Source organism: Halichoeres trimaculatus, unplaced genomic scaffold, assembly GCF_033239565.1.
Source record: "Halichoeres trimaculatus isolate MK-OKI-2021-1 unplaced genomic scaffold, fHalTri1.1 fHalTri1_scaffold_1, whole genome shotgun sequence".
Taxonomy (NCBI): Eukaryota; Metazoa; Chordata; class Actinopteri; order Labriformes; family Labridae; genus Halichoeres; species Halichoeres trimaculatus.
Genome location: NW_027437179.1, coordinates 39,333,937 through 39,347,244, shown reverse-complemented (window position 1 = coordinate 39,347,244; position 13,308 = coordinate 39,333,937). Strand labels below are relative to the sequence as shown.

The window sequence follows — 13,308 nt, the reverse complement described above, 5'->3', positions numbered from 1 at the left end:
CAGAAGTTAAAAAATTGAAATAAAAAAAACAATAAAAAATAAAACCTTTGTGATTGTTGGAAAATTTACAGAATTCATTATTATATTTTTTTAGTTTTCAAAACGAAAATAAAAGAAAATAAATCTAGAAACTTCCTAAAAAGTTAGAAGAAAATTAAATTTAAAAAAGTGAAAAAAAAATTCCAAACCTTGTGAAATTTAAAAATTTGCAGAATTTACAAAAAAATGCATGGAAAGTTGGTGGGCTGTTGATGTTGTAGGAGGTGAAGTAGAGCGGCGGCAGGCTTTATTGACAGATGGGATAAAGATTCAGTTCAACTAAATGTGAACGCAGGATTATTTAGTGTCAGTGTCTTTAATCATCAATACCCTCTGTAAGAAAAATAAAAATTCTTTATTCCAGTAATATTTTTAAAGCTACAAGGAGCCACTGCAAAAGAGTCAAAGAGCCACATGAGGCTCCAGAGCCGCAGGTTGAAGACCCTTGGTCTAACATTATCTGGGAACTTACTCCATGTCTGGGCTGCACAACAACAGAAAGTTGCGCCTCTATTGTTTGTTCTGGCTCTGGGGACAGTCAGTAGGCCAGCCTCAGATGCTCTCATGGCCTTGATGTGTCACAGGCATGTCAAAGTTGTATTTGGCTACTGAAACGTCAAAAACTATCCTCCGGGTGAGAGGAAGCCAGTGTGAGGATTTTAAAACTGAAATAATGCGCTCAGACTTTTTGTTTTTGTCAGAACTATTGCAGTAGCACCTTTAATACACTGTGCTTGGCAGTACTACAAACAGATCATTGCAGTGACTTATCTACTGGAAGTAAATGCATGTTTCAATCTCCTTTGGATCTATGGCATCATTCATCTGACCCTGGCTTTGTTTTGCAAATGGTGAAAAAAACAAAGCCAGGGTCTGGTTTGACCCAGCTCCCACAATCCAGGCTCTAGAAACAGACAGAAGAAGAAAATCAAGAAGTCAAAAATATTAAAGATTCACATTAACATGAGAAATTTATTATTTTTGTCTGCGAAATGTGCTGTTCTGCACTGCTCAGCTGCTAGGTGGCATTGTTGTCCTCGGAGGGCCTCAGTCTCGCGACATCTCGTTTGATCTCGCGTTGTTTGCGCCGACATTTCGTGCCGTTGCAGCCTGCAGAGAGAAGAGGGGAGAAGAAAAGAGCTCCGTTCATGAGTTAAAACCTCAGAGTTTTGTTGAAATTTCTCGGTAAGAATCCCAAAGCGGCAGGCCGCATAAAGATGCACTCACACGGGGAGCAGAGCGAGACAGGAGCCGCTTAGAGCGCGCACCCTGCTCGTTTCTCCTTTAACACAAACACAAAGCAGGGCTAATGAGCAGCTAGGTGGCTAATGAAGCGTTAGCTTGTTCTGTAGCTAAGCTAAACTACATTCGTTACTTCTGATAGGCCAGATAGCGTTACATGAGTGTTTGAAATTCACCTCAAATGTCTGTTATGGGTTTGTGATTTAAAAATGTGTGCTTTTAATTCAAAAGGTCGCTAAAGTTTTTGTACAGCGTTGTCCACAGCAGACGTTACTTAGCTGCGAGCGACCCTTAGCGTTAGCTAACCGTCACAGTGTTTACATAATGTTATACATTCACAGGAAATACTAATGGGGTTTAGAAATGAGCTCTGATCTACTAGTTTTGGATTGTTTTGAGTTCTTGTGGGTTACCCTGCGGTTCTGGCCTCTGCAGCCACAAGTCACGCCCATGTTTCTCTACGTCACACGTTTACTACACCGACATCTGCTGATGTGATCAGGTGGAAGATGGTACAAACGTTTCGACCGGTCTTTAGATAGATAATACTCTGTTTTGTGCGGGTAATATCTAAATCCTCTACAGCCTATCTTTAGTTTCACAAAGTAGAAAAAAATATACAAACCCTACTTCTGTTTGTAATTTGATCACTGCTCATCAGCTTGCACCTGCAAAACACAAGCTGTAAAAGTAATTGTGTGATGTTCCATGTTGGTATTTATCAAAATCAGTCAGCTCTGCATTGCTTAGAAGAGTGGTTTTGACACATAAACAAAGCTTTTAATGCATTTAGGGACTATAGATACAGTTGGTGTCTCATAACTGGGGGAAACAGCTGTTTTCTTTCGTGCAATAATGCAAACCTGTAAATTTAAACTCTGATTCTAACACAAATATGCTGTCATATCCTTTACAAAGTCATTTTCTGACAATTGAAAAAGAACAAGACATAACAGGACAGAATCGAATCAGGTTGTTGTCTTTAAATTATAACTGACCAAGCTCTCACAGAACCTCCAGATAACTACTGCCTGGTTAAATCACTTAGTAAGAAACAATATCACATTTACTATAGATATAATGAATTAAACACAGCAAAATGTCAAAAACTCTGAATGGATGAGCATGTTTTGATGAATTCCTTCACCTATGAATTTAAATTGTCAACAATAAGCTTTATCAAACAGAGATCTTAGCACAAAGCCACCCAAAAAAATATTGCTTTGCATTTTAATAGATGGTTTAATTCCTAGAAAAAAACATAGTTTTTTGGATAAGGTAATCCTATCAATCCAATCCACTTTAATTATAAAGCACATTTTACAAACAGAGCGTTACCAAAGTGCTGCACATCATAAACATAATAATGAAAACAGTAAAACAGCTCCACCAGTTCTAAAAAATAAAAACAAGTAACAGTAAACAAAAATACACTAAAACAATAACTAGTACATAAAATAATAAATACAAATAAAGTAGATAAAATAAGGAGCACAACAATAAACTTAATACTATAAAAGAACTAAAAGAAATATAGGACACAGAGGACCACACAACTCACGCAGTGTTAAAAGCCAGAGAATAAAAGTGGGCCTTAAGATGAGACTTAAAACAGTCCACTGTGGGGGCAGATCGGATGTGGGAGGGCAGAGCGTTCTACGACTTAGGGCCGACCACAGAGAAGGCCCTGTCCCCCTTTGTTTTAAGTCTCGTCTTAGGCAACACAAGCTGGGACTGGTCCTCGCACCTCAAAGCACGCGCTGGAGTATAGATTTGGAGAAGGTCCATAATGTACTGAGGGGCCAGTCCATTCAAAGCTTTAAAAACAAACAATACAATTTTAAAATCAATCCTAAAATTAACAGGGAGCCAGTGCAAAGACGCAAGAATTGGACTTATATGCTCATGTTTTCTGGCCCCTGTTAAAAGTCGTGCCGTGGCATTCTGGAGGAAGGTAATTACAACATTAGATTTTTTTTAACTATATCTTTAGATTTCTTTTTTGTCTTTTTTTCTAGCACTTTCAGATTTATTATGCAGGAGGACATTCAGCTGCTTTCCAGCATCGTCATTGGCGGTTTGTTTTTCCCCACAGCTGCCAGGGCTGCCGACTGTATCTATTACAACACAACCAGAAGAGCCAAACTTCAGCAAGGGCTATAACTATGTTTATACCAGAAAAATGCATAAGCACATGAGAAACGTGCAAAATCCTGAAAGAGAAGAACTCTCTTATAATCTGTTAGTTGATAGTGGCATTTTAAGTGTCAGCTGTGGAATTTCCTGCCTATCAATAACTTTTTGATACTTTTTGCAAAATGTACTCTTTTTGTTGTGGGCTGCATATATGAATGAGAAAAGTGACCACACCTTGTGAGGTTGGTTTAGGTTTTTAATATTGTGACTTTAGGTGAGATGTGTTGGTAGGAACTGATGGTGCATGGAGTCTCTTGGATTTCTAATTGTTCGGATTTTATGAGGTAGGGATGATGTCAAAGCTTTTAGATGGTGTAGCTCATACTGTGTGGTCCAGGCTTCACGATGCCTGATTGTCTTGTCTGTTGGGACCTGATTCAGCTGATGCAAAGACTTTTCTCTATTCTTGCTCTGACCTGTGTTTGTTTGGCTTTCCTCTCTTCTTGATCAGCTTCTCTTTCCTTCATGTTTTGAGGTTCAGGACTTGTGAAGCTCTGTTACTGAATTGCTCATATTGAAACTTGATTTCTGGTTTTCAGCCTGTTGGAATGGTTTCTCGTGTCTGTCCTTGGCTGATTTTAATTTCTTGTCCCTGCTGCTTTTAAATCTTTTAAGCACACTCAGGATACTCTAGTTTTCTCTTTTGTTGTGTGAAATCTTTTCAAGTTTCACTTTGACTATTGGGACTAGAAGAAGTCCATAAACGTGTTTCTTCTTGAAGAAAAATTTGGTAACCTGTCAAACACGTCATTGTTGGTGGAATTTATCCTTGCTGTGGCTGATGATTCATGATTTTGGTGAGTTTGACAATGTGTTGCATTGAATACTGTGAACTGCAGGTAGCCAAACCCAGAGTCAAAACTTTCAAAATGTCTGTGTTGTCAACAAATGCATCAAGCAACTATTTTAAGTTGCAGAGTGACTGGAGAGTCAATGTTGAGTTGTCCATTGTGGTCCATTGGTTATAATTGTTACTAGAGCCTGACTGATATATTCTGTATTTGACAGAAATTGACCTTTATCATTTTTTTCCCCTGGGTTGATCAAGAAAGTACTCATTGCTAGATTAAGAACTCTTGGTCTTAGTGCTTCAAAGCATCGTGGTAAGTATTGTCAAATGGATATATTTTGCTAGAAGCACTCTAAGTAATTTGGTGATGTAAAATTCACCCCAAGTTGATCTATAATCAGTGATCACAAGATCTATTTCTGTTGTTGCTTAAAGCGCCACATCCCTTTCCTTGTTGCCAGTTTTCTCTGTCTTTTGCTGGAAGTCGCCCCTCTTGGAACCACATCTGATTGATCAATCTTGTATTGGCCAGGCTCTAGTTTTAGCGACCCGCATTGAAGACTTGTTGGAATACAGAGATTGTACATGGGTCTCAGTTTCTGGAGACTTTTGTGAAGCGGTGATAATGAACATTGGGAGTGTTGCTCTGTCAACTGTTGCTTAGTTGGACATGTGTTGATCGGAGATATGTTTCAGTGCCGACTTCTTCTTGCTTTCTCTTCTGATCAGCTGCTGTCTTTGGTGCTGTGCTGGCGATTTCTAGATGATAATGCTGTTTTCCATGCTTAAGTTGCTCTGGTTGATGTAATGCTAATGTTGCGCTGGTTTACCTGATGCTAATGTTGCTCTTGTTTGAATGAACCTGAAATTGCTATTTTTTGAAAATGCTGATGATGTTGCTCTTTTTCCTTGGTTGATAATTATTTGATGCTGTTGCCCCTGGTGAATGATGTTAATGTTTTGCAGATCTGTTGGTTGATTGGTTGCTCTATTGCTGGTGCTCTGTAGTTGTTGAAGTGCTGCTTGAAGGAGCACCTGTGTGTTGTTGCTGGCTGCCTGGTTTCCAGGTAGGCCCTGGGTTTCTTTTTGGTGGTCCTGTGTTGCTGGTTGCCAGTTGTTCTGGCTGTTTGTTGCTCGGTATGCCCTCCCTGTCTTCAGAAAGGTGTTTATGGTGTCACTTGCCAGCCAAGGCCACAAAAATCTCTTGTTGACGAGATTCTTTAGTTTAGTCCTTGTTTCATTGAGTTAAATTCAAGATATCCTCCAGTCTTTTGGCCAAACTGAACATCACCCAGTGCTTTTAGTACATGTGACCTTTGAATGATGAACTGACATTACAAAGCGTAAGGTGTTGACTGTGGAAAACACCCACCCCCCAAAGTAAACATATCTTCAGCTCGAACTTCAGATACGTTTGATTGACTTTTAGGTTGAATATCACTCTTGAATTTTGATGTTTTCTGACCCTTTCACCAGGTTTGAGTGTCCCGCAGAGCTCTTCTGTCTGTTTTGCAGGAAAACTAGACACACAGCTTAGTTGCATTGGTGAGTTACAAGTTGCATGAGATTACTCAAGGTTTATAATGTTTGTACCGCATGGTAGATAACGGCAAACTCTATCTTAGCCAAACAAAGTGCTCACATTTGGTAGTAACATTCAGGGACTGGAGAGACTCCAGCAAGATTTAGGGTCTTTTCATTCCACAATTATAACACTCCAGTTCAATTTCATTACCCAAAAACGGAGCTGTAAAAGACGCCACTTGAGGGATCCAGAAAAGTATGGCCAGTCCATGTTGCATGCTTGCTTCTGGAAAGGAAAACAGATACAGTTAACTGGCCCCAACCATGAATACACTATAGGAAACACACATTACCCTGCTGTTTGTGTTTATGGATATGTGGATTTGCAGGTGAAATGTATACATCAGGTGACAAATGAAAGGAAAAACCTAAGTGCTTGTCTATTACAGGTATCTGGAAAATGTTTTGCTTTTGTTGTTCTTGAAAGTAATCTTTGTGATGGAGCTTATGAGGCCCTGGTTGAAGTAGACACTCAAGGATGATAATGATGATGCTCCATCCATCTGCCCAAAAAAAGGTGCTGAAAAGGTGAATGGTTTAAACTAGTCAACAGTTAACAGATTTCTGTCCTAATAGATGAGCCAAGAGAGTATAGACCAACCTGTTGGACATCCTTGACAAAAACCAATGTTTGCATTGAAAAAGTTTTTCCTCTCATTATTTGCCTGTTTATGTATAAAATGGTTTTAACTGGTATCCTTCCTGTATTGTTTGTCATGTATTGTTTCAGAACTTGAAATGATTGTGACTCATAGTTAGATGTCATCCACATGTTTTATTTTATTGCTCTAATCCCTCAAACTAGTTCAAAACACCACTGGTTTCCAAATGTCGGGGTCCAAAAATGAACACTTAACTCCTTTATAATTTTTTGTAAGTTTTATCGGACTTTAGAAACTGGTCTTGGCATAGACTACTCTTTGTTTGCTGTTAAAGTTAAAAATCACTCCCCAAGGGAACATCTGGAAACCACTGATTGCCCTTTTTCTGCTCTTCATCTGATGAAGTCTTGCTTTCTCCCCAGGTTGTAGGGCTGTTGTTTAGCAGTCAGTATGGCGGTAGTCATCAGGCTGCAGGGTCTGCCCATAGTGGCTGGCACCATGGACATCAGACACTTCTTCTCTGGCCTCACCATCCCTGACGGGGGAGTGCACATTGTAGGCGGTGAGCATGGTGAGGCCTTCATTGTATTTGCCACAGATGAGGATGCGCGACTGGGGATGATGCGCACAGGCGGCTCCATTAAGGGCTCCAAAGTGTCATTGTTGCTTAGTAGTAAGACTGAAATGCAGAACATGATTGAACTCAGCCGACGAAGATTTGAGGCTGGAGCAGGTGCTGTTGAGACCGCTGCACCTACAGCCGGAAATGCTAATCGTCAAGCAGCCACCCCCATACCCACAGTACAGCCTGGAGCAGGGGCTAGAAGTGGAAGTCATGGCAATCAGGGTTTCGGTAACCCTCCTGCGTCAGTAACTGCAGCAAGTTCATCTCAGGAGCAGCAAGGCAATAAGGCTGTGGTCAGTGTGGTGCCTAGCTTCCCCAACAGCTACAGTTCTGCCCCCACCATCACCACAGCCCTGGCATCACTTAATGCCGGACCTCCACCTATTCCCCCACTTCCAAGTATGCCTTCCATGCCCCCCATGCCCACACTACCTACCATACCTGTTCCCCCTCCAGTCTCCTCCCTTCCCCCTGTACCTACCGTCTCTCCACTGTCCCAGGGACCTCCAGTACCCCCTATGTCTCATCTCCAACACATGTCCTCCCTGCCTCCGTTTAATCCCTCACTTCCTCCACCTGCGGGACTAGGCTCCGGCCTCCCTCTTGGAACCCCAAACCCTATGCTATTCAACCCCCTCTCACCCCTTGCCTCTCTTGGCCTCCAGGCTCATATGAAGGCTGCTGCTGCCGCTGCAGCAGGTGGAGTTGGGGGAACTAATCCTGACGAGTTATTTGTCCTCCTACAGAACCTCCCTTTCTCCTGCACAGAGGTTGAGGTTAGGGCTTTTTTCCGGGGTCTTGGGGTGGATGGGGTACATTTGATGAAGGATGGGCAAGGCAGACCCACTGGCAGAGCAATGGTCAAGTTCTACTCACCCCAGGAAAGCTTTGAAGCTGTAAAGCGCGGAGGGGGCATGATGGGCCAAAGGTTTATCGAAATCACCCCTGGTTCTGAGCGGCAGTGGGCCAGTCTGAATGATAGTGTTACAGGCCTCGCAATTCAGAATATCAGCAAATCAAATAATGACCACTCAGAGCATCAGCACCGTCGTGGTACTGCTGGGTCAGGGACAGGCAGCAGGGATCAGCGAGGGAGGTCAAGATCACCCCATCGGCAGGACTTCTGTGTCTACCTGAAGGGCCTTCCTTACGAAGCAGACAAGAAACAAATTAAAGATTTCTTTAACAATTTAGCAATTGTAGAGGACAGCATCTACATTGCTTACGGACCCAACGGGCGTGCCACAGGAGAGGGCTTCCTTGAGTTCAAAACAGAACAAGATCACAAGACTGCTCTCGGTGCTCACATGCAGTACATGGGCACTCGCTTTATCCAAGTCCATCCAATAAACCGGAAGGGAATGCTTGAAAAGATAGACAGCATCCGTAAACGTGAAGCACAGGGTGACAGCAAGAATCAGGATGGCTTGAAATCTCCCAGGAACTGTGCCCACATCACTAACATACCTTACAACATATCCAAGAAGGATGTTCGTGCCTTCTTGGAAGGTATAGGGCTCTATGAGGACACCCTTAAGGTCCTGACAGATAGTCATGGTAATGGATTAGGGCAGGCTATCTTCCAGCTTCGGACTGAGGAAGATGCACGCAAAGCTGAAAGACTGCACCGCCAAAAACTTAACGGCCGCGATGCCTTTGTTCACCTTGTGACCTTTGAGCAGATGAAGGAAATCGAGAGGAATCCTCCTCCGCAGAATAAGAGAGGCCAACGCAATCAACACCAGAACCAGATGAACCAAAATCAAAACCAGCACCAGCAAACCCAGCCCAGTGCCCAGCAACCACAGATTAACCCGTTTGCGGGGATGAGTGGGGAAGAGTTTAACTTCCTCAGAAACACCATGGGGAATCTTAACAGTGCCCCCTTTGTGGCTCCATTCTCAGCACCAGGTAATGGACTGGCAGGCCCCCCTCCACTGCCTCCCCTAGCAGCAGGGTTGGGGGATGTGAATCTGGGAGTGGCTCCCCCACTTGTCGCTGGTCTTCCTGGAGCCCCGATACTGGAGCCTCCAGGCTATCGACCTGGGGCATCAGGAGGGGCTCCGTTTGGACAGGAAGGACTGAGAGGACTGGTGCCTTTTGAAAATGCCAACAGAAAAGGAGGCGGTGGAGGACAGAACCGGGGCGGAGGAGCCAACAACAGCCAAGGTCGTCCAGGGGGTGGGGCTGCTGGTGGACAGCAAGGCTTTACAGCAGGAACTGATCTCCGTAACCAGGCAACCCCTGGAGGAGCTAATAACCCAAATGGTCAGCGCGGGGGCTCTAATCCAACAATTGTTAAGCTACAGAACATGCCATTTACCGTAACAGTGGATGAGATCATGGACTTCTTCTACGGCTACCAGGTCCTGCCAGGCTCAGTTTGTCTGCAGTTCAGTGAGAAAGGCCTGCCAACCGGTGAGGCCATGGTGGCTTTTCAAAACCATGAGGAGGCCACAGCGGCAGTCATGGATCTAAACGATCGACCTATTGGAGCACGTAAGGTCAAGATAAGCCTGGGTTAAAGCCCGCCCAAAAAACCTGCTTGTAGATAAAAGATGTGACAAACTTTTGATCAGCTATCCAGGAGCAGCAACACCAACAATTCACAAAACCTTGGACGTAAACTTGACTACAACCAGATTATTTCAGAGCTTGTCCTGACCAATGACTATCAGTTATTACTGGGGCCCCCCTGTGTGAAGTATTAAAAGGTAAGCCCCGCCCCCTTCAGTATGTCTAATAGGAAGACTTTAACCCAGACTTTGTGTGTTTCTACAGCTCCTCCACTGACTCTGATTGCACAAAATGTTGGTGATGATGCTGACAGCTGGTTTCTTTCTGGTTTATTTCTTTCTCTGTTTCCAACGCAGCTTTTTGTCAAGATGCCCAGATGGGTGCACTGAACATCTGCTTTGTTGCTGAACATTATTATCGTGACATACCTTGTTGCTGTATGCGCTTAACCTGCTTTGCTGCTGTGGTTTCAATGTAGATGCTCTGTTGCAATGGTGAAATGATGTTGACAAGCCACAGAAAGTTGCCCTGATAAAAATGTTTTGCTCTGTTGCTCTGATAAAATGTGTTGCAATGTTAAAACTTTTCAGTGCTCTGTTGCTATCCTGGAATATTCACATGCTCTGCTGATACGGTAAAATCCTTGAACTGTTGTTGCTATGTCACTGCGCTCAAGTACCCACTTTATTTCCTGCTCTGGTAAAATTCTGATGAAAAGCTTTGTGTCTATGATCAAATGTTTGTGCTCTGATGCTTTGGTAAAAATGCTGGAGGATTTTCTCCTCCCTCACATTGTTGCTTTGTTTCTGCGGTCAAGTCTTCACATTCTCTGGTACTTTGGTAAATTTAGGATAAAAAGCTTTATTCTCATCAAATGCTTATGCTCTGTGGTAAAAATATTCTAACATCATGTTGCTCTTACACAAGTTTGCTAATTCACTATTGCTGTAGTACATATTGATGCTATTCTGTGTTGCTGAAGTGCTCTCTTGCTCTGTAGAGGATGTTGGATGGACAGATTGCTGACATGTTTTAGTTTCAAAATACTGTCCTTTGGCTGTTGAATCTTTTTCTTGTCACATTTTAAAATATTACTGTTTTCTAACAAGCCATCCCAACCCTCTTTCTCCTCCTGCTCAGTAGGTCTTTGACTGTAGGATGCTGAGATAAAGTCTATAGCCTTTAAGTTCATTAGGTTTTCTGTTGTACCTTTCTTTGATCATGTTTTGGAAATTCCCACTTTCAATCTCATCTTATGTTTCTATTGTCAGTGTGTAAAAACTTGTATGATCGTATAAAAATACATGATGTAGGGTCTTCTTTGCTTTTGGCAAATAAAAAGACATTCCTGATGCTCACCTGTGATCAGCTGTTTCTACCTGTCTGCTCTTCACTCTGACGATGGAAATTTGTCCGAGATGGGTTTGTTGGAATTACTTAGCCATGCTGAAATCTTCATTGAAAGTTCATCAAATTCTTGTTCCAACAAATGGCTCCAGGTGGATTTACATTCCACTTCCATGTTTTCAATATGGCTATCGATTAACTTAGGTGAAGTTGCCAGCTTTGCTGTCAGCCTGGCCCAGTATTTGACATTTTTGGACTCAATGGACACTGTAGCTGATGTCTGGAGGATCACATTCCTTTTATACCAAACCATCCCCTATAGGTTTTTGTTGTGTAAACCTTTTAAGTTCTGGCACAGAGGAATTTTCTTTTTTCTAGATTTTGGTGACCCCCTATTAACAATGGACAACCAGCAATCTACTGTCAAAATCTATATATCTTTAAAACTAACAGAAAAAGTAGCTTGATATTAAACCCTAAGTTTGATGCCTACCCAGCCATAGTGGTTTACTAGCTGTGTAAAAAAAATCAATCATTATAGGTAGGTCAGAGGCATTGATGTTGATAGCCGTGTTTCTTTACAAAACTAAAATTATCCACAGGATCTTTAAAAAGCCTCATCTTTTAGGTAAGAACGAAAGACTTCTGTAATAAATTTAATTGATTAAAGTGTAAAGACAACAAATATAATTTTCGAAAAATTTTCATAAATATCAGTATTATCTTTGCCTTTTCAGATGTATCATCCAGTGCCTGAGAATTTTTCAAACCCAAACTACAAAGGGGAGGCAAGGAAGAATGTATTGTCCATGATTTCCTAAAAGAAAAATTGATTGTCACCTCACCAGACCACCTTACAGTCATCAGTGTTGGTTTGCACAGAGATTTGTCATGATTTTTAACCTTTTGATAATATTATTGAATAAAGATTAAAAGGTCAAGATTATGAGATAATAAAGTCATATATAAGCCAAAAAGTCAGAATTATGAGATTAAAAATTCATGATTATGACATAAATAAAAAGTATGAAATGAAAAGTTATTAAGAAAAAAAAATTAAATAATGAAATCAAAGTCATAGTAATGGGATTAAAAAAGTAAGAACTATGAGATAAAAAAAAATTGAAATTATGACATGAAATCAAAAGTATGAAATGAAAAGTCTTAATTATGTGAAAAAAAATTGAAATGATAAAATAAAAGTCATAGTTTTGAGATTAAAAAGTTATAATAATGAGCAAAAAGTTGAAATTAAGAGATAAATTATAACTATGTTATTTACATTTCAAGTTATGATAGTCATAATTATAAAGGTTAAAAAAATGAAATTGTGAGATAATTATGAGAAATAAATGTCTCACTTCTTCAGTATTTCAATGGCATGTTTTGTCATGTAGTCACAATCCATTACTTTTTTATTTTCATTATTGTTTTCTTTTATCTCATAATTATGATTTATTAATCTTACTTTATCCCAAAGTTAAGGGTTTTTTTTTTGAATCTTATTATATCTTTTCTCATATTATTTCCATTTTTTTTAAATAGTTTCTAGCTGGCGGAAATGGGCTTTCATACTTTGGGTAGTATTATTTTTTACTCAGTGATATTATTAATATTTTTCAAATACATGTTTTCAGATGAGAAATAGTCTTCCATTTTTTATTATTATTATTATTATTATTATTATTATTATTATTATTATTATTATTATTATTATTATTATTATTGTTATTATTTGATTTTTTATTTTTTTTTACCAGGCAAGACAAAACCTTTTCAGTGTTTTTGTCCCCGTCCAAAATTTACTTAAAAAAAATCATACTCGCATTGAATTTGAATAAGAATGTAGTTTTGAACATTTGCTATGTATGCGCTATTTTTAATCAAACATGGGGTTAAAACATTGTCAAACCATTGAAGTATATTTTTACAAAGTGGCCCACTTGTTTTGGAATTTGGGTTGTAGTTATTAAACCTCAATAACAGAAACCACTAGTGAAAAATGTCTGCTGCTGCTTTCAGGAAGTGGTTGGCCTCTAAACAGATGCGCTGGTTTTGCATGTACTTATAGACTTTGTGTTTACTAAATGAATGAAGAAGTTCTGATAAAGGGAAACACTTTGAGATCAATCATGTTGGTAAAGATTTGTGTTGTAAAGATAAAGTTCTAAAGCTAAAGAAAACCCTGATGGCACATTTGGCTTCTGAAAAGGATAAAAGTCTGCTCAGACTTACCCACTACAGCTGATCAATAGACAGAAGGCAGGACTTGCAGGTGAGTGATGTGATGAAACCTCATCAGATATTCTCAGAGTAAAAACAGGATTTTGTATTTTATATTTATGGTCTAAATATTAACAGTTTAC

General features: G+C 40.4%; 1 protein-coding gene across 2 annotated transcripts; it reads left to right on the top strand.

The window, feature by feature from the left end:
* The first annotated feature begins 1,100 nt into the window (after positions 1–1,100).
* rbm12 (RNA binding motif protein 12) lies at positions 1,101–11,060 on the top strand. Of its 2 annotated transcripts, XM_074693857.1 has the most exons (3): positions 1,101–1,224; positions 5,744–5,812; positions 6,876–11,060. In XM_074693857.1, exon 3 carries the CDS (start codon positions 6,904–6,906, stop codon positions 9,601–9,603), a length of 2,700 nt encoding a protein of 899 aa, XP_074549958.1. In that variant the 5' UTR covers positions 1,101–1,224; positions 5,744–5,812; positions 6,876–6,903; the 3' UTR covers positions 9,604–11,060. The 2 variants fall into 2 exon arrangements, with proteins under 2 accessions (XP_074549958.1, XP_074550741.1); XM_074694640.1 differs by lacking the exon at positions 5,744–5,812.
* Positions 11,061–13,308: the final 2,248 nt, after the last annotated feature.

Coding starts and splice junctions, on each gene's coding strand:
- rbm12 (XM_074694640.1), top strand. CDS start 6,904: ATGGCGGTAGTCATCAGGCTGCAGGGTCTGCCCATAGTGGCTGGCACC.